General features: G+C 43.8%; 1 protein-coding gene across 22 annotated transcripts in view; it reads right to left on the bottom strand.

Moving 5' to 3' along the window:
- The window catches only part of ENAH (ENAH actin regulator), a 172,095-nt gene that overhangs the window by 83,723 nt on the left and 66,515 nt on the right, over positions 1–21,857 (bottom strand). For all 22 annotated transcript variants that reach the window (XM_037895638.2, XM_037895644.2, XM_037895645.2 and 19 more), the window contains exon 2: positions 17,614–17,779. In XM_037895638.2, the coding sequence (XP_037751566.1) occupies positions 17,614–17,779 (166 nt within the window). The remainder of the gene's footprint in view (positions 1–17,613; positions 17,780–21,857) is intronic.

Below are 21,857 nucleotides of genomic sequence, written 5' to 3'. Positions count from 1 at the left end.
AGCTCCCATTGGCTGCAGTTCCTGGCTAATAGGCACTGCAGGGGTGGCACTTTGGGCAGGGGCAACATGTAGAGCAGAGCCCCCTGGCTGCCCCTACGTGTAGGAGCCGGAAGGGGATATGCCACTGCTTCCAGGAGCCACATGGAGAGGCCCTTGACCCTGCTCCCTGGCTGGATCACTGAAGTGGGGCAAGCCCAAGACACTGCTCCCCAGCAGGAGCTCAAGGGCTGGATTAAAACGGCTGGCAGGCCAGATCCAGGCCCTGTGCTGTAGTTTGCCCTCCCTTGCTCTACAAGGATGTGCAATGAGACCACATGTCTCTAGACTCCAACTTGGGATGTCAGTAATTTTCCACTGACTGGTCTGGGAACCAAGCTTTGACGCAAAGGGTTCCTGCCATATACAAAAGCTATATAAGGCATCTAGTGACATCATTTGGGGATCTTTGCTCCCCACAAGATGACTCCTGGAAACACCTGAGGAAAAAAGACTGAACTGGGGGAAGTGCTGGACACAGGCTAAAGGGATTTTTAGCCTGAGAAAGAAACACCTGGGGATTCCAAGCTGTAAAGCAAGTGCTAAGTGCAGCTCCCCCCTTAAAAATCTGCAGCCTGCTTATATCATCTCTTTGGATATGAACAGCTGATTCTCACCTGATCTATTTAGTATAGATTAACTCCTCCCTTAAAGTCGTCCCAGTTAACACTGTCTCATTGTTACATTGCTGATCAATTAGAGAACATGCTCGTTTGAAGTTGTGCAATGCTCCCTTATAACGTTGTTCAGCAGCCACCTGCTTTGTCCACTGCTTGCAGAAAGAACAGCCCGTTGGAGCTAGCTGGCGGGGGCTTGGAACCAGGGTGGATCGGCAGCCCCCCATCAGCTCCCCTAAGTTCCCTGTGCAGCAGCTGCCCAGCAGGCTGTCAACTGCCAGGCAGTTCAGCTGTCCCTCCCCCTACTGCTGTGTGCTGCTCCTGCCCTCTGCCTTGGAGCTGCTCCTGGGAGCTTCCTGCTTGCTCTGTGGGGCTGGTCAGAGAACCTGCTTGTAACTGCAGCTGGGTGTCCCCCTACCTGTATGTATGCTGGTGAAAGTGCAGGTTGGAGGGCTTTGTAGCTTGTCACAGCAGTACAGTGCGAGAGGGAGCTCAGGCTGGTGGGTCAGGGGGCTCAGTGGTACCCCAGTTCCAGGTGGCACCCAGGGGGAACCATCACACCTCCATCCTCACAGGGTCCAGGAGCGCAGGCTCCAGTCCAAGCGTGAACATCAACACAGCGATTTTTCAGCCCTGGAGCCTGAGCCCTGCGAGCCCAAGTCAGCTGACCCAAGACAGCCATGGGTTTTTTATCCCTGTGTAGATATATCCTTAGATTCCACAGTGAGTTTGTGGGGCTGGCAATGTGAAACAAAATCTTTATATGTGAACTGACCGGAGTTGATCTGAAAGCCATTAACACCAAGAATATGTACCTGTGTGATACCAAAGTCATTTTACAGAGTAGAACTGCATTATTAGATAATTTTATGGGCTCAGACCACAAAGTTTCGTATGCAAACATGGTAAGAGATTTCCAGAATAGAAAACTTTAAAAAAAAAATTCTATCTATTCTACCTTTATCTATTTGAGAAAACGTGGACCTCATTCTGCTTCTGTTACATCAGCTTAACATCAGTAGTTATATCTATAGTCACACCAGTTTGAGTAAAACTGCATTTTGTCCATATTTCTTTAATTGAAATTCCACAGTATAAATCTGCATTAATTTACAGGTAAGATAGTTTTACTCAAGTTCTTGCACTTACTTAGTAAGTTTACTGCTGTTAAAGCTAAACCGTGAGAAGTATGGAAGTGATCAGTTAAGGTAACATTTTATTATTGTTGTAGTTTATGCATTTGATTAATATGGACGTGAAAATTCACCAGAAACATTCCCATAACCACATTAGCTCTAATTCACAAAATGTATAGTACCAGTGAATTTTCAATATACGCATCACTACACACTTTTCATGGGACATGATATCCACGGATTAGTAACAAGTACGTTAACAGTTTTCATACATACACCTCTACCTCGATATAACACGAATTTGGATATAACGCGGTACAGCAGCGCTCTGGGGGGTGGGGCTGCGTGCTCTAGCGGATCAGTGCGTCAGTGTGTCTGGCTCCGACATGCTGCTCTGAGTGGCGTGTTAAGGGTGCCAGGCCGGGGCCGAGGGGTTGGATATGGGGCAGAGGGTCTTGGGGGGCTGTCAGGGGACAGAAAGCAGGGCGGTAGGGTAGGGGGGTCTCTGGAGTTGGCAGTCAGGGGACAAGAAGCAGGGGGGCTTAGATAGGGAGTGGGGTCTCTGGAGGGGTGGTTGGGGCGGGGGGTCTCTGGGGGACAGTCAGGGGACAAGGAGGGGGACAAGGAGCAGGGTGGGTACTGCATACACCGTGTTAGTTCTAACAAAAATGATTTGCTGACTATTAAGAATGGAAATGCTCGAGGCCAAAGCAAGTTCGATATAACGTGGTTTCACCTATAACACGGTAAAAAATTTTGGCTCCCGAGGACCGCGTTATATTGGGGTAGAGGTGTACCTTGAGAATCAAACTACGTAATTGGAATGTACAATGTAAATGTTGATGTTAATACTAAGTAAATCATTAACTTTAAGAGCAACAGAATGTTGCCTTAGTTTATCATGTGCATACATTAAAATTCAGTATTTTTTTTGTTTTTGAAACAGTTCCTAGGTATTTTCTATAAAGGTTATACTATTCACTCTAGCAACCTTAGCTAAGTTGACATTTCTATAAATGAAAATTTATAATAGCCAGCACTGCCAAACAAAGAATTTATAATCCAATAGCAGAATTTTTTTCAAGTTACAGGAGACTGAATAAAAGGCACCTGTCAAGATCAGAAACATGACTGACCATTATACCATCAGTAATTGTCACTTTATATTGGAAAGTGGGAATATTTTAAACTCAAAGTAAATTTGTCAAGTATGCCTTAAGATACATTATTTTATCATATATTAAAGTTTGCAAACACATCCATTTATCATCCAGTTTTAGAATGCACACCAAAGACACTATCAATTTTTGCCATAGGTTTATGAGACAATTAATTTGCATGGTCAGTAGTGAAATATCTGAAAAAAGACCCATTCGTTATAAAAAATATTGATATAAAAAATTAGAGATGGAACATGAGAAAAATGACCACCTTTCTAGTACTATTTTTAATATTTCAGTCAAATGCCTTTAGTCAGGACAAACCATTTTAAGTTACAGAGGTTCACAATTAAACCAGTATTGCCTCCACAATATACACATCCAGATAAGTAATCAGGTAACTATACAAAGATCTTTATAAAATATATCAAGATCAATCTAAAACTAAGTTTCAAAACAATACGCATAACAAAAACAGAACCCATCAAGCATTGAATTTCATTAGTGTTTTTTCCTAACAAGGCTCCATGGCTAATATATAGCAACATCTCAGATATTAACATTCTACAAACACATTAGAAGCAAGAGGAAGACCAAGGACAGGGAAGGCCCGTTACTCAATGAGGTGGGAAAATAACAGAAAATGTGGAACTGGCAGAGATGCTTAATGACTTCTTTGTTTAGATTTTCACCAAGAAGGTTGGTGGTGTTTGGACATCTAACATAGTGAATGTCAGTGAAAATGCCCTTTTCCAGATGGGGGTCTGTGGCAAATACAGTGCCAATCTATAAAAAGGGAAATAAGAACAACCTGTGAAATTACAGACCCATCAGCTTAACTTCTATACCCGGAAAGATAATGGAGCAAATAATTAAGCAACCAATTTGCAAATATCTAAAAGATAAGGTGATAAGTGACAGTCAGCATGAACAAATAGTGTCAAACCAACCTGATAGCTTTCTTTGACAGGGTAACAAGCCTTGTGGATATGGGGGAAGTGGTAGACATGGTATAGCTTGACTTTAGTAAAGCTTTCAATACTGTCTTGCATGACCTTCTCATAAACAAACTAGGGAAATGCAACGTAGATGGAGCTTGTCATAAATATAAAGGGAAGGGTAAACCCCTTTAAAATCCCTCCTGGCCAGAGGAAATCTCCTCTCACCTGTAAAGGGTTAAGAAGCTAAAGGTAACCTCGCTGGCACCTGACCAAAATGACCAATGAGGAGACAAGATACTTTCAAAAGCTGGGAGGAGGGAGAGAAACAAAGGGTCTGTGTGTCTGTCTATATTCTGTCTTTGCCGGGGATAGACCAGGAATGAAGCCTTAGAACTTTTAGTAAGTAATCTAGCTAGGTACGTGTTAGATTATGATTTCTTTAAATGGCTGAGAAAAGAATTGTGCTGAATAGAATAACTATTTCTGTCTGTGTATCTTTTTTGTAACTTAAGGTTTTGCCTAGAGGGGTTCTCTATGTTTTGAATCTAATTACCCTATAAGGTATCTACCATCCTGATTTTATAGGGGGGATTTCTTTATCTCTATTTACTTCTATTTTTATTAAAAGTCTTTTTGTAAGAAAACTGAATGCTTTTTCATTGTTCTCAGATCCAAGGGTTTGGGTCTGTGGTCACCTATGCAAATTGGTGAGGCTTTTTATCCAACATTTCCCTGGAAAGGGGGGGTGCAAGTGTTGGGAGGATTGTTCATTGTTCTTAAGATCCAAGGGTCTGGGTCTGTAGTCACCTAGGCAAACTGGTGAGGCTTTCTTACCAAACCTTGTCCAGGAAGTGGGGTGCAAGGTTTTGGGAAGTATTTTGGGGGGAAAGACATGTCCAAACAGCTCTTCCCCAGTAACCAGTATTTGTTTGGTGGTGGTAGCGGCCAATCCAAGGACAAAGGGTAGAATATTTTGTACCTTGGGGAAGTTTTGACCTAAGCTGGTAAAGATAAGCTTAGGAGGTTTTTCATGCAGGTCCCCACATCTATACCCTAGAGTTCAGAGTGGGGGAGGAACCTTGACAGAGCTACTATAAGGTGGGTGCAAAACTGGTTGGAAAACCTTTCCCAGAGAGAAGTTATCAGTGGTTCACAGTCATGGTGGAAAGGCATAAGTGGGGTCCCGCAGGGATCAGTTCTAGGTTTGGTTCTGTTCAATACCTTCATCAATGATTTAGCTCAGCGGTTCTCAAACTGTGGGTTGTGACCCCAAAATGGGTCACAACCCCATTTTAATGGGGTTGCTAGGACTGCTGTTAGACTTTCTGGTGTTCAGAGCTGAAGCCGAAGCCAAAGCCTGAGCCCCACCGCCTAGGACCAAAGTTGAAGCCCGAGGCGCTTCAGCCCTGGGTGGCAGGGCTCAGGTTACAGGCCCCCTACCTGGGGCTGCAGCCCTTGAGCTTCAGCTTTGCCCCCTCCCCCCCCGCCCAGGTCCAGGGTGATGCGGCCTTGGGTGAGCTCAGACTTCAGTCTCCCCTTCTTAGGTCGTGTAGTAATTTTTGTTGTCAGAAGGGCGTCGCGGTGCAATGAAGTTTGAGAACCCCTCATTTAGATAATGGCAAAGAGAGTACACAAAGTTTGCGGATGATACCAAGCTGGGAGGGGTTGCAAGTACTTTGGAGGACAGGATTAAAATTCAAAATGATCTGGACAAACTGGAGAAATGGTCTGAAGTAAATAGGATGAAATTCAATAAGGACAACTGTAAAGCACTCCATTTAGGAAGGAACAATCAGTTGCACACATACAAAATGGGAAATGACTGCCTAGGAAGGAGTACTGCGGAAAGGGATCTGCGGGTCATAGTGGATCACGAGGTAAATATAAGTCAACAGTGTAACTCTGTTGCAAAAAAAGCAAACATCTTTCTGGGAAGTATTAGCAGGAGTGTTGTAAGCAAGACACGAGAAGTAATTCTTCTGCTCTACTCCGCGCTGATTAGGCCTCAGCTGGAGTATTGTGTCCAGTTCTGGGCACCACATTTCTGGAAAGATGTGGACAAACTGGAGAAAGTCCAGAGAAGAGCAACAAAAATGATTAAAGGTCTAGAAAACCTGACCTATGAGGGAAGATTGAAAAAAAACTGGGTTTGTTTAGTCTGGAATAGAGAAGACTGAAAGGGGACATAACAGTTTTCAAGTACATAAAAGATTGTTACAAGAAGGAGGGAGAAAATTGTTAATTTCTGAGGATAGGAGCAATGAGCTTAAATAGCAGTAAGGGAGGTTTAGATTGGACATTAGGAAAAACTTCCTTTCAGGGTGGTTAAGTACTGGAATAAATTGCCTAGGGAGGTTGTGGAATCTCCATCGTTGCAGATTTTTAAGAGCAGATTAACAAATACCTGTCAGGAATGGTCTAGAGATAATACTTAGTCCTGCCATCAGTGCAGGGGACTGGGCTAGATGACCTCTAGAGGTCCCATCCAGTCCTATGATTCTATGATTTAAAAAAAGTTTAGACAGTTAACGGCAATCTCAGAGTCATCTGTAATTCTACCAGTTGAGTTAGATCTACACCAAAGTAATTTCACAAATCACAACATGACAGGAACTAGTGTATCAGCATGCATATTTTGCTTCAAGGACGACTGTCAACCCTAAATACCATATTATTTCACACCTTAAATTTAGTTCAGCTTCAGAGAAAGATAATCCAATTAATATTTCTGTATTTTTTTCTTTTAAATGAAGATTTGTCAAACTTTGACATCAGAAATAAAATGCCTTGCCCTTATAGTGGAATCATTTTAACACTAGAGAGATTAACATCTACTCATTCTTTGTAGAAAAAAACAAACAAAAACAGTGAGTTTTGTCACTTTTGCTTCTCACTACATTCACTCTCATGGACAATTGGATGTTGATGAGATACCCAACACAAGAGTACTACTTTCACATCACCCTCCATAGCATTGGTGTCCAAACTTTTCCTCTCAGCCCCCCATCAGTAATGGAATGTGTCTGCAGCCCCCTGGGCCAAAAGCTGAGCTGCGGCCAGAGTTGGGAACAGAGCTGCGGCCGGGAGCAAAGCTGCAGCTGTGGCCAGGAGCAGCGCCGGAGTGGAGCAGAGAAGGGCTGGGTGGTGTGGGGACTGGCCTCGGCGCCGCAGTACCCCACCTCAATGTTCCTGCACACCCCCATAGGGGGCACGGCCCACAATTTTTGCAACCCGGCATCATTTTCAAAACCACTGATCACTTCTGATCCTGACAGTTACTAATACACAGAGGCTGCTGCACATGTATTTGAGATCATGCACCCAAGTGATGGTTGCTTTGGAGGCTAGCTGTCACACTACCAAGCTGATCTGGCTAAAGGAGAAGGAGGATGTCAAGCTGCTACTTGCGGATGATCTTTTCCTGGGAGCAGCTTCACTTACTGCAGAGCAGTTTCTGGACTTGGGAAATGAGCAGTAACTGGTAGGAGAACAAAGTGATGGAATCCTGGGGATGACCAGCAGAATTTCAGATGACAAAGGCCACTTTCCTAGAGATCTGCAGGGAGCTCACCCCAAATCTACAGCAACAGAACACCAACATAAATGCTCTTCTAAACATGGAGAAATATTTGGGCATTCCCATCTGGAAGCTCAACACCCTGACTGCTTCCAGTCAGTGACTAACCAATTTGGTATGTTAGGTTGACTGTTGGAGCTGTTGTCATATAGGTGTCATACCAAAAAGAAGGTGCTGATTGCGTGGCCAACAATGCTCAGAACCACTAACCACCACACAACAGGACCATCAGAGGCTCGTTCACCTGCACATCTACCAATGTGATATATGCCATCATGTGCCAGCAATGCCCCTCTGCCATGTACATTGGTCAAACTGGACAGTCTCTACATAAAAGAATAAATGGACACAAATCAGACGTCAAGAATTATAACATTCAAAAACCAGTTGGAGAACTCTTCAATCTCTCTGGTCACTCGATTACAGACCTAAAAGTGACAATACTTCAACAAAAAAACTTCAAAAACAGACTCCAACGAGAGACTGCTGAATTGGAATTAATTTGCAAACTGAATACAATTAACTTAGGCTTGAATAGAGACTGGGAGTGGATGGGTCATTACACAAAGTAAAACTATTTCCCTATGTTTATTCCCCACCTCCCCGACTGTTCCTCAGACATTCTTGTCAACTGCTGGAAATGGCCCACCTTGATTATCACTACAAAAGGCCCCCCCCCCCGCTCTCCTGCTGGTAATAGCTCACCTTAAGTGATCACTCTGGTTACAGTGTGTATGGTAACACCCATTGTTTCATGTTCTCTATGTATATAAATCTCTCCACTGTATTTTCCACTGAATGCATCCGATGAAGTGAGCTCTAGCTCACGAAAGCTTATGCTCAAATAAAGTTGTTAGTCTCTAAGGTGCCACAAATACTCCTTTTCTTTTTGCGAATACAGACTAACACGGCTGCTACTCTGAAAAGTGCTCAGGATGTTATTGATTGATTTGCACGCTTGGGATTTCCAAATTGTACCGAGGACATTGACAGAAACCTTTTTTGCCCCCTGCATCAGGCCTCAAGATTTATAAACAAAAAGGGTTATTGCTCCAAGGCCTGTTTGATCATTGTGGCACATTCAACGATATTTATGTGGGGTACTCTGGAAAGGTCCATGATGGAAGGATCTTTTGAAACTCCCATCTGTTTTCCCTAATGAAAAATTGAACTTCTGCTAACAAGATCACTATGGACATTAACGGTGTTGTGAATCCCTGTGTTATTCTGGGAGACCCAGCTTACTCTCTGCTTCCGTGGCTTACCAAGTCTTTTACTGAACTTGGATAGAAGAAAGGACCTATTCTTCTATACCTTGAGTAGCTTCAAGATGACAGCAGAACATACATTTGGAGGGCTGACAGGGAAATGGGGATGTCTAAGAAGACTCGAGGCTCCTGAGCAATATCTGCCCTGTGTTACAACTGCTTGCTGTATTTTGCACATCTATGAGAACGAACAGAGCCCCACTGATATGTGGGAGGTAGAGGTGAAGAGACATTCAGAGTGCTATGAACAGTGAGACAGCCTTCCTCTGCAAACTGCAGCAAATCATCAACAGCCACATTGTCAGGTATGCCTTGTGCTCCCTACTAAGGGCTGAAAATGCTGAAATGATATTTCATTTTGCTTTCTTGCAGGGTTTCATTGCATTGTGTGTCAGCTGTAGTCTTTTGTGGCTCAACTGTTTTATAAAAGCTTTGGGCAATAGTCTATTGAAAGATCATTTGTTATATTTAAGGGATGTGTAATTATTTTTCAGAAAAGCTCAAAGTTTACATTAAAAACTTTAATAAATATCAGATAGTGCAAACAAAACCATTAACTGAACAAGTCTGTGCAAACTTTAACCACAGTCACACAAACCACAAAAATTAAACAGTGTAAACTTTGGAATAATGAAAACATGTGAAACACATCCTTAAAAGTACTGAGTGCACACATTTGTGTTGCACTTTTCACAAACATGATAAGGTGCAGGAATTCTGCCTGTTGTCTTTCCCCAAAGTGTAGAATGACAAGGGAAGATGTCATCACTTGTGGTTGTCCACATGAAGGTGGAGTCCCAGATTTAGCTGTTTTCTCTATCTGCGAGTGGGGAGGGAAGTGCCTCTGACTGGAATTTTGGGAAGCATACTGCTGCTCCCAAATAAGCTCTGTTGCCAAGGACTGCGGAACACGGCTGAGATGTGATTATGGCTGTAGGAGGTAACATTGCATTAACATGTTCTCCAACAAAGCTGTGTGCTTCTGCATCAGTTCAGGGAGCTGTTTCTGCAGGTCCCTGTCTTTTTCTATGGCTTCCCCTTTCAGCTCTGTCTTTCTCCTTCTCCACAAGGAGAACTCCCCTCCAGTCCTATGTCTTCTTGCTCCTCTCATGTGTAGGAGACAAGGGGTCACACATTTCATCCTTGTCTTCCTTTTCTTGACAGAGATTTGCCAGGCTTTCGGTAGTAGACAACATTCCTGTCCTTGGGGGTTTTGGGGCTTCAGGTGCAGAAACTGGGCAACTGAGAAACAGAACAACTAGATACTGTACAAATTCCAGTTTCCATGCCAACAATGATAAAAAAAATTCCCTCAGTTTTGGAAGGCCATTCCTATAGCCTCTTCCTAGACTGGGATGGGCTTGAAAATGGTAAGATGTTTTCCATGTTACTTCCCCTTTGCATAGGGATCCTGTTCTTATTATGGGTTGCTGGTGTGGTGAGTGGCAGGGGTAAAGGGGTAAGTGGCAGGGGTAAAGGGCTTGTTCTTGGGGTGTCCGTGGGTGATGGGGTGCTTGCTTTGGAGGATATTAACCTGATACAAGTCACAGTGCAATGTTCGTGCCAGAACAGAATGGTTTCTTTGCCTTAAATTCTGTTTTTTCTCACCTACAGGCATTTACAAAGTGCATTAAAAAATAAATAGAGTTCAGCAGTAATTGTTGAGAATGGAAGGGGTTAGCAATGCTGGCAGTCTGATTACAGCTAACCAAGTGCCTTATAATTTCTATGCCTTTTAGATGCCTCCTTTTGGGAAGTATACCGCACAAAATGCTATGTATAGCTGAAAGTTCAGGCCATTGTTCAAAGCAAAGTACTTTTTATATTACCTTATTTTTATTACATGTGGTTCTGTAATTTATGCCTCTTTATTTAAACCCATCACAGTGCCAATAGCTTGAATGGGATGGGAGTTGTAGGCCACAGCAGTCAACTGAGAGGACGCGGGAAAAGGGACGAGAAATAGGGGTAGGGAGTGGGTGCCAGCCCTGCTGGGGCTCATGGACTATTAAAATATAGGGGTCAACAATCAGCTATTGAGTCAGACTCTCCCCCCCCCCCCCCAAATTGTGAGGAAATATATGACCTCTTCATGACACCATCAGGATACATGGGGCAAGGCTGCTGTAGCAGTGCTAAAATAATGAGAAAGGTATGTGGCTCCAGGAGTGTGTAATCGCAAATGGGGAGATCCTGGTTGCAACATTTAAATGGGGATGTAACATTTGGTCTGTCTGACTCCAGAGCATTACAGGGTATTCTTGCCAGCAAGTTAAAGAAGTATGGGCTGGATGAATGGACTATAAGGTGGATAGAAAGCTGGCTAGATTGTCAGGCTCAGCGGTAGTGATCAATGGCTCCATGTCTAGTTGGCAGCCGGTAACAAGTGGGGTGCCCCAGGGGTCGGTCCTGGGGCCGGTTTTGTTCAATATCTTCACAAATGATCTGGAGGATGGTGTGGATTGCACCCTCAGCAAGTTTGCAGATGACACTAAACTGGAAGGAGTGGTAGATACGCTGGAGGGTAGGGATAGGATACAGAGGGACCTAGACAAATTGGAGGATTGGGCCAAAAGAAATCTGATGAGATTCAACAAGGACAAGTGCAGAGTCCTGCACTTAGGACGGAAGAATCCAATGCACCACTACAGACTAGGGACCGAATGGCTCGGCAGCAGTTCTGCAGAAAAGGACCTAGGGGTTACAGTGGACGAGAAGCTGGATATGAGTCAACAGCATGCCCTTGTTGCCAAGAAGGCCAATGGCATTTTGGGATGTATAAGTAGGGGCATTGCCAGCAGATCGAGGGACGTGATCGTTCCCCTCTATTCGACATTGGCGAGGCCTCATCTGGAGTACTGTGTTCAGTTTTGGGCTCCACACTACAAGAAGGATGTGGAAAAATTGGAAAGAGTCCAGCAGAGGGCAACAAAAATGATTAGGGGACTGGAACACATGACTTATGAGGAGAGGCTGAGGGAACTGGGGATGTTTAGTCTACGGAAGAGAAGAATGAGGGGGGGATTTGATAGCTGCTTTCAACTACCTGAAAGGGGGTTCCAAAGAGGATGGATCTAGACTGTTCTCAGTGGTAGCAAATGACAGAACAAGGAGTAATGGTCTCAAGTTACAGTGGGGGAGATTTAGGTTGGATATTAGGAAAAACTTTTTCACTATAAGGGTGGTGAAACACTGGAATGTGTTACCTAGTGAGGTGGTGGAATCTCCTTCCCTAGCAGTTTTTAAGGTCAGGCTTGACAAAGCCCTGGCTGGGATGATTTAGTCAGGGATCGGTCCTGCTTTGAGCAGGGGGTTGGACTAGATGACCTCCTGAGGTCCCTTCCAACCCTGATATTCTATGATTCTAGGGCACACAGGCAAACAGAAAGTAGATTCTGGTGTGATGCCTTGTAGTATGGGATAGCAGTCGTACTGTCAACTTAGTTCAAAATACAGATGCATTCACATGAACTTAACACACTAACTCATTCCAAAATTAACTAAATCCACTTTCAAAGTAGGTTATTCAATTTGCAGTTATTGGCTGGTTTATTTGAAAGAATTGCATCATGTGGACCCAGGATATTTTAATTTGAAAAACAAAAGTTAGTGCAAAAAAGCTTCTTGGTGTAGACACGCCCTAAGCGTATGCATGCAAAAAAAAAAAAAAAAAAAATCATAGAATATCAGGGTTGGAAGAGACCTCAGGAGGTCATCTAGTCCAACCCCCTGCTCAAAGCAGGACCATCCCCAATTTTTGCCCCAGATCCCTAAATGGCCCCCTCAAGGATTGAACTCACAACCCTGGGTTTAGCAGGCCAGTGCTCAAACCACTGAGCAAAGTAAGGCACCAAGGCTATTGTAATTAAGTTTTAGTTGTACTTAATACCTATTCTCCTCCAAACTTTTAAATCTTTCTTAGTTGAATAACTGGACTGCTGTCTATATAAAAGTAAATTACATAAAAATCAAATTGAAATGAGGTTCACTTTTAAAGTGAAAGCATCTCTCCCCATTCCCCGACACATATGCCTGGCAATATTGGTATTTTAGATTGCTACACTATGCTATCCACCTCTCAAACACCAATCAAAAGGATGGCAACCCCTCTCAAAGCCAGGCCCCTTTTTGCAATTGAAAAACAGTGTCTAGCAAAGATTGCCCTAGTACACATTCAGTGAGTAAGATATTCCCTTCTATTTTACTTCCACACCCAGATGAATAGCTTCTTTAAAAAAAAAAAAAAAAAAAAAAAAAAAAAAGAAGTCGGAGCAGCAATTTCCAAACTTTATTAAAAAGAATGAGAAGTACTTGTGGCACCTTAGAGGCTAACAAATTTACTTGGACATAAGCTTTCGTGGGCTAAAGCCCACTGTCAGATGCATGCAGTGGAAAATACAGTAGGAAGATGTGAGAGTGTGTGTATACACACACACACACACCCCCCGAACATGAAAAAATGGGTCTTGCCATGCCAACTCTAACTAGATCAAACAATTAAGGTGGGCTATTATCAGCAGGAGAAAAAAAACTTGTAGTGATAATCAGGATGGCCCATTTCAAACAGTTGACAAGAAGGTGTGAGTAACAGTAGGGGAAAAATTAGCATGGGGAAATAGTTTTTACTTTGTGTAATGACTCATCCACTCCCAGTCGTTATTTAAGCCTAATTTAATGATGTCCAGTTTGCAAATTAATTCCAGTTCTGCAGTTTCTCATTGGAGTCTGTTTCTGAAGGGTTTTTTTGGTGAAGAATTGCGACTTTTAGGTTTGTAATTGAGTGACCAGGGAGGTTGAAGTGTTCTGACCGATTTTTGAATGTTATAATTCTTGAAGTCTGATTTGTGTCCATTTATTCTTTTGCATAGAGATTGTCCGGTTTGGCCAATGTACATGGCAGAGGGGCATTGCTGGCACATGATGGCATATATCACACTGGTAGATGTACAAGTGAACGAGCTTCTGATGGTGTGGCTGATGTGATTCGGTCCTATGATGGTGTCCCTTGAATAGATATGTGGACAGAGTTGGCAATGGGCTTTGTTGCAAAGATAGGTTCCTGGGTTAGGTTTTTTGTTGCATGGTGTGTGGTTGCTGGTGAGCATTTGCTTCAGGTTGAGGGGCTGCCTGTAAGCGAGGACTGCCCTGTCTCCCAAGATCTGAGAGACTGAGGGATCGTCCTTCAGGATAGGCTGCAGATCCTTGATGATTCGCTGGAGAGGTTTTAGTTGGGGGCTGAAAGTGCCGGCTAGTGGCATTCTGTTACTTTCTTTCTTGGGCCTTCCCTGTAGTAGGTGACTTCTGGGTATTCTTCTGGCTCTGTCAATCTGTTTCTTCACTTCAGCAGGTGGGTATTGTAGTTTTAAGAACGCTTAATAAAGATCTTTTGGTGTTTGTCTTTGTCTGAGGGATTGGAGCAAATGCGGTTGTATCGTAGAGCGTGGCTGTAGACAATGGTTCGTGTGGTGTGGTCTGAATGAAAGCTGGAGGCATGTAGGTAAGTATAGTGGTCAGTAGGTTTCTGGTATAGAGTTGTGTTGATGTGACCATTGCTTATTAGCACTGTAGTGTCCAGGAAGTGAATCTCTTGTGTGGACTGGTTCAGGCTGAGGTTGATGGTAGTATGAAAATGGTTGAAATCATGGTGGAATTCTTCAAGGGCTTCTTTTCCATAGGTCCAGATGATGAAGATGTCATCAATGTAGTGCAAGTAGAGTAGGGGCATTAGGGGACGAGAGCTGAGGAAGCGTTGTTCTAAGTCAGCCATAAAAATGTTGGCATACTGTGGGGCCATGCGGGTACCCATAGCAGTGCCGCTAACTTGAAGGTATACATTGTCCACAAATGTGAAATAGTTGTAGGTGAGGACAGTCACAAAAAGTTCAGCCACCAGGTTTGCCGTGACATTATCGGGGATACTGTTCCTGACAGCTTGTAGTCCATCTTTGTGTGGAATGTTGGTGTAGAGAGCGTCTACATCCATAGTGGCCAGGATGGTGTTTTCTGGAAGATCACCGATGGATTGTAGTTTCCTCAGGAAGTCAGTGGTGTCTCGAAGATAGCTGGGAGTGCTGGTAGCGTAGGGCCTGAGGAGAGAGTCTACATAGCCAGACAATCCTACTGTCAGGGTACCAACGCCTGAGATGATGGTGCGTCCAGGATTTCCAGGTTTATGGATCTTGGGTAGCAGACAGAATACCCCTTGTCAGGGTTCTAGGGATGTGTCCGTGCAGATTTGTTCCTGTGCTTTTTCAGGGAGTTTCTTGAGCAAATGGTTTCTTTTATGATACAGTTCTGCGGTGATGTGGTATCCTACTTTTGACGTCTCTGACTCAAGGAATATTTTCCACACACCTCTAAACAGCACACTAACCCACAGAAACCTTCCTACCAACACTACAAAAAGAAGGATTCTGCGTGTACCCCTCCTGAAAGTTGAGACAACATACTGGACTTCTACATAGAGTGCTTCCGCCAACGTGCCCAGGCTGAAATTGTGAAAAAGCAGCATCACTTGCCCCATAACCTCAGCCGTGCAGAACACAATGCCATCCACAGCCTCAGGAACAACTCTGACATTATAATCAAAAAGGCTGACAAAGGAGGTGCTGTCGTCATCATGAATAGGTTGGAATATAAACAAGAGGCTGCTAGGCAGCTCTCTAACACCACATTCTACATGCCATTACCCTCTGATCCCACTGCGGGTTACCAAAAGAAACTACACCATTTGCTCAAGAAACAACCTGCACTCTGAGCTGTTTTCAAACTTTTGAAGCTGAGCCCCCCACCTTTGAGTTATAATTTTTGGTTGTGCCTTCCTCCCCAACCCAGACAGGCTGGGTGACCTGCTGAAGTAAGTCAGGGGGTGGAGGTGGCACTCGCTCCCTGAGTACCGCTGGCCCCTGCCCACCCAAAATTGAAGTCAAACTACACCTATGCCTGAGCTACTGGCACCCCAAGCCCACAACCCCAAGTTATGGGGGGGCTCAGAAAGAAAAAGGTTAAGAATCCCTGCTCTAAAGTCATCTGGAAGGGACAAGTGTGAGGGCCCCACTACTGCTCTTCTGGTGAGACGATGATGGCACCACTGGCGGAGGGGCTGGGGCACTCTCCCGCACTGGGGAAGATTCCATTGGTGTCAGCAACTGCTCCTCTGTCCCCATGTCAGAGCCCATGCCTTGTTCTGAACTCTGTGTCAGTGGTGCGGGGGGTAACTTCTCCAAGGCCAGAGAGGAGTGATGCAAATATGGCACTGGTATCATTGGAAGGTCCCACGGATTCCAAAAGGGCTACTGAGTGGCCAGTGGCCCTGCTGCCATGCAGCCGCTGCCGGCGCAGTGTTGTCCTCCAGAACCCAAGGGGATTGCTGTTTATGTGGCGAAGGGCTGAACTCTTGATCCAACTCAGACAAGTCTCCCCTCAGTGACCACCTCATGTGTCCGCAGCTGACATCAGGGACGGAAGACCAGTGCCTAACAGGTAGTAACCAATGACTCTCCAGAGAGCGGTGCTGGGTTAATGGGGACCGGTGATGTGAAGGTTAAGAGTGGTCCCGTGCAGGTGGCAACTGGCATACCAAAGGTCATTTGGGGGAAGGAGACTTGCACGCACCAAGATGTTGGGGGAGGAGGAATGGTACTGGGAATGCGGAGTTCAGTGCCTTGAGGCTGGCAATCCGCGCTGCAATGGTGGGGACCGCAAGCCAGTGACCTGGGGTGTATGGCCACGGACCATGGTTGCAGAGCTGGGGATCAAGGTTGCAGAGTTGAGGAACAGTGCCTCTGCTCTGGAGACCAGCAATACGCCTCTGCCCTTTGAGGAGGGCCCATAGCTAGCTTGCCCTTGGATTGGGGATGCAGCATAGGCAGTGCCAGAAGGGCCAAAAGATCCCCAGGTGTCGAAGGCACTAACAAGGCCTCAGGTGGCGAAGGCACTAACAAGTGCCGAGGTCCCCTGCTGCTCCCAGGAGTCAGAAGTGGATCCCTGGGTGGGCTTAATAGTTCAGTCAGAGAGGTACCCCCTTGCAGCTCTGGGGTGGGCGGACCTGATAACTTTCCCTTCTGTGCTCGGTGTCAGGGAGCAGCTGCGCTGTTTCTTCTGGCTCTTCCTCCTCGCCTCTTCCATTATCTGTGGAGGCATCCGAAGGCTCTGCCCATGGTCAATTGCTCTTCTGAATTTACAACTTGTCATCTGACAATCTCATCAGCTCACAAACTTCCTCTATCATCATTATGCTGAAGACTTTAATGCTCCATTTTTTATGGATAGAAAGAAAGACAGTAATACAAAAAAATGGGGGAGAGGGGGGAAAGAGTTCAGAGAAGAGGGTACTGTTGTAGTTGAGTCTGGATACAATGAGGTTCTGAATGACAGATCTGGCTTTTAGGATGGCTATAAAAGGTTGGAGCTGCCAAGTGGGAAGAAGTGTAGCATTTGATTATGGCATTGATGTGTAGGGCAAAGGAAAGGGAGTGGCAGTCAAAAATAATCCCCCACGATTGCGGGCCTGTAACTGGGAGGATGATGGCGTTGACAGTGAGAGAAGGGAAATCGAGCAGGTCTAGGAAGAAAAATTCTGTTTTAGCAATATTAGAGCTTAAACAGTTTACTGTGAATTAAGTCGGCTTGCACATAAATTGCTTCATGTTGTTCTCCTTCCCTGAACCTGTCCACTTGTTTGTCCTTACAGCAATGACCATACTTTCCTCAAATGTTTGGAAAATGCCCAATATGTCCTGGGCGATATCATAAGCTAAATTTGTATTTTTATTATTTTGGATAGTCCCATTACTTTACTGAACAGAGATTTCTTAAATGGAATAAGTATAATAGTTAAAACTAAGTTCCCATTGAAAATTATTAGAGGTTCACTTACCTGATGATCTTGAATTTTCCTGCCCACTACTCTAAAGGTATTGTTTCCTGTGTGATGATATATATGAACTCTACTGAATCCAGTTGACCCACCAGCTGGTACCCATTTCTTATTGGTATCATCATAGACCATAACTGCAGCTCGTGCTTGGCAGATACTCTGTTCACTATTAAGACAAGAAAACAGATATTTAAGGTTAAAAAGTAAAAACAGAGTTAAGGCAAATGAAAGCGCTACACGTAAACAAAACACACACAAAAATTACTGGGCAAATTAAAGTAACCTGACAGGAATTTTACCTTTCATCAATGTAGAATTGCTAGCACCATAGCACAGCAATTGTTTCACTTACAGTATATCATTCTGAAGTAGAGTTCTGCTCACAAAAGGTATGAACAAAAAGAACCGTATTAATGGTAAAGATGGACCAATATAATTAGCAAAAAAAATATAAAAAGTATAATTTAGTTTAAAAAAAAGGGAAGCATCAGAGAAGGGGGTCAGCTTATGAACGGGTATAGAGAGAGGGAGAGGTAGGACACAGCCTCTCCGCTTCTGGCCAGCCTCCTCTCCCTCCAGCCTCCGAAGCAGCTACAGCTCCGGGGCTGGCAGGCTGCAGCCAGGCCAGAGACATCCTCCCCTGGCCCTCCCCAGATAAGGTGGGAAGGGATGGGGAGAGTGTGGGGGTCCCAGGCTAGGGCTGGGGTCATGGGGGGGGGGGGGGGGGGGGGGGTCACAGGCGTTACTCCCCTGACCTCCAGCTTCTCTCCCCCCCCCCCCAAATTTCCCCACCAGTTGCTGTCCCGGCCCCTCAGGGTAAGCAGCTGGCGCACCAGGACACTTTGTTTACTTAGGTTTACCTCCATGTCTGCGGACACTCAAGGTAAACAAACCATCTCGGCCCGCCAGCGGCTTATCCTGATGGCCTGGGAGCCAAAGTTTGCCAACCCCTGAATTATAGGGTCGGGTTATGAATGGGTCATAAACATTTTCCATTTTTACTTATCCATCTTGGGGGGGGAAAGGGTGTCGGCTTATAAAGGAACCGGTTTATGATCGAGTATATACGGTACTTTCCATGCCTTTCTAGGTTGCCTCCACAGCACAATGTAGTGAGTTTTACTTTACCAGCAAAGTACATACTGGACTGGCACTTACTCAGCCATTTTCCAACAGATGTGGAGTGAGGGGCTGCAAAGGGGCAAAAAAGCTTTAATTTGCTAAAGTGATGAATGCCACCATATTCTAGTAGTTAAAGCCACTGTTTTAATGTTAGGGATCTGCAGTGAAAATTAAACAATCAGTTTCAGCAATTTGAGAAATGTAGGTGTAAGCATTTAAAAGTAAGTATGCATAATTTCTACTAAATACAACCATGTATTGACAGAAAGGTATAAAAATGAAAACCCAGTATTGGCATATCAAGTTATTTTGTTATCAAAAATGGCTGGCACTGGCAATCAACCTGAAAAAGAAATTATTATTCCTCCCACTTCCCAAAAGGTTGAAACTACTCTGTTATACATTCAACTGGAGAGTAGTTACTTATTTTGCTTCATAATTCTGGCTTTCTGACACATACAAGAGCAAGAAAAATATAAGCTCTGTCAGAATTGTTCTTTGATGGTCATGGATTGTTAATGGATATGTTACTGTCTACAAACATGAATGTGAAAGTAACAATAACTGGCCAACTATTTTTAACAAGTAAGCATGCATCAATTGCTATAGTTTGGCTACCCCTGCAGTTAATTAAGTTGCTATAAAATCACCCGAGTCACATCTAGGACATCTGAATAGCACAGCATTTAGAACACTCATTTGTAGCCAATATTTACTACTTACATCGACCAGGTATCAATTACTTTTTTAAAACTTAAATTCTAAAGCCTAGTTGGAACTGGTCTCAATATATTAAGGTCTCCAACCAAAGTGAAATTAAAAAGGAGACTGGGGTACATAGCAGATAAATGCTATTATCAGAGTCATTTCTGGTTTATATGCTTTAGTCTTCATTCTGTTGTGGAATTCAATATAGTCACATCTCTCGGTTAAGCTCAGTTACAGCTTCACTTCTGTGAAGTACATCATACCCTTCCTTTAAAGAATCAGTAGTAAACCAATGCCACAGCATGATGGGAAGCACACTCCCGGGGGAATTCTGTGCCAAAAATTAAAAATTCTGCATGCAATATTTTAAAATTCTGAGTATGTTTCTTGCCAAAATAACACAACGTAACCCCACCAGTTTCAGAGTAGCAACCGTGTTAGTCTGTATCCGCAAAAAGAGGAGTACTTGTGGCACCTTAGAGACTAACAAATGTACCTTAGCGTAAGCTTTCACGAGCTTTTTTTCCACGAAAGCTTATGCTCAAATAAATATGTTAATCTCTAAGGTGCCACAAGTACTCCTTTTCTTTCCACCAGTTTCAATTATTTTGGTAATTTATTTCAAAATACCTGTCAACATGTATGTCTGTAACAAACAAAAAAAGATTCAGGAAATGTTTTTTGACAAAGATTCCTTACTAGTTATATTAATAAAGAATTTTGAGTAATAAAATACAGAAACATATTTCCCTTCAGAAGCAGTACAAAGGCTTGGGGAAGTCAGGGGTAACGGAGGAGCTGAGGGAGAGGCAAGTAATTACTGGGAAGGAGGCTGGGAGCAAACCTGAAGTGTTGTTGGGTGTGGGGGATTGTTAGGGAGCCTCCCCCATGAAGGCCCTGGATGCCTTCTAGCCTCTCCCATTCAGTCAGGAACATCTCCCCCCATGTCCCTCCTCCCTTCATCCCCAAATGTCCCCACTCAGCCACCATTCCTCCCTCATTCCCATGTGTCCCTGAACCGCCACTCCCATTCAGACCCTGGCTTAAAGCTGTCACCCCACTAGCTCTTGTACCTCCCCCCGAGTCTGTTTCCCCACCTACTAGTGCTTCTGAACCACAGTCTATGCGACTCCCCAACAGCCCCGTATGCCGCACTCTGTCCCCCCATCCCATATCCCGGGCCTCCTCACCTGGCCCCATGGGCAGAGAACTGAGGAATGCAGCCATTGCCCCTTCCCTATCCACAGCTGACTGTTCCTCCAGTGAACAAAGCTGAAAAAGTTTAATCAAGGCTCTACCCTCCACTAGGGTTTGCTATGTGAAGTCAATTGTACTTGTTCTTTTATTTAGTTGATTTTGAAAATCCCATCTTTAGGTACCTAAACATGGGCTCAGGCACCAAACTTTAGGCTCCTATTTTGAAAATTGTCTTGTATGTATAAAAAGAATGTTCATAAAATTGTTAAACTACTGAAACTAACTTTCTATTGTCAACACTGAAGAAATACAGTTTTAAAACGACAAATTTTACATCACTGAAAGAAAAGATTAAATACACAATTTTAGCTCTTAGTGCTGGAGACACTTATGTACATGCTTGTTAAGCATGAGTAGTCTCACTGAAGTCAGTAAGTCATTAGGACTATTCATGTGAGTAACGTACCTGTTGACGTGTTTACAGTATCAGGGCCTTAATTTCCATTTTTGTGGTTTTGCCTTTAACAATTTTTACAAAATTCAAAAAAAGTACTCTTCCCAACAGTGGGATTTAAAGACAGCTTTTATAATTTAGTTCATTACAAATTTTAATCTTAACTTGTAACAGCACAAATTTTCAAGTTTAAAACAATTGTTTAAATTGCTCCCGCTCTGGATCTGGTGTTGTGTTGTTGGGTAAGGGAAGCCCTTGAAGAAACAAAGGTGTAACCTATGCCTTAAATTTTAATAAAGAACAATTTCTGGATTCTCTCCCTTTTCCGAGAGCTTGGAAACCCAAATCTGCTCTAGAACCTGCTTAAATCTAAAGTTGCATCTCATCTACGGACCAGTTGTACTGTAAGACCTAAAGCTGAAAGCCTTAAGAGGGAGTTGCATGTCAAAGAAATCCATTCAGTTTTTTGTGTTTCATAATTCGTTCTTTTGTCTGTGGATTAAAAAACAAACCTGATGCAAATAAAATAAGAGCTTGTCCCACTACAGCCCATCTGTTCTTCCTCTGATTTTCCAGTTTTAGTGGCAACCATTTCCACAACAACAGGCAAATATCAAACAGGTGTGAGGTTTCATTGCAGGACAAGCAGAAGAAAGTTTTTACTCAAATACGCATCTTGATGTCAGAGATAACTGACAATTCCATATAATAAAATATTAACCATCATCCTAAAACTTCAGGACTCGATGAAATTGAGCACAGC

Source organism: Chelonia mydas, chromosome 3, assembly GCF_015237465.2.
Source record: "Chelonia mydas isolate rCheMyd1 chromosome 3, rCheMyd1.pri.v2, whole genome shotgun sequence".
Lineage (NCBI taxonomy): Eukaryota > Metazoa > Chordata > Testudines > Cheloniidae > Chelonia > Chelonia mydas.
The sequence above is the reverse complement of the archived record's forward strand: the minus strand, read 5'-3'. Positions and strand labels throughout refer to the sequence as shown.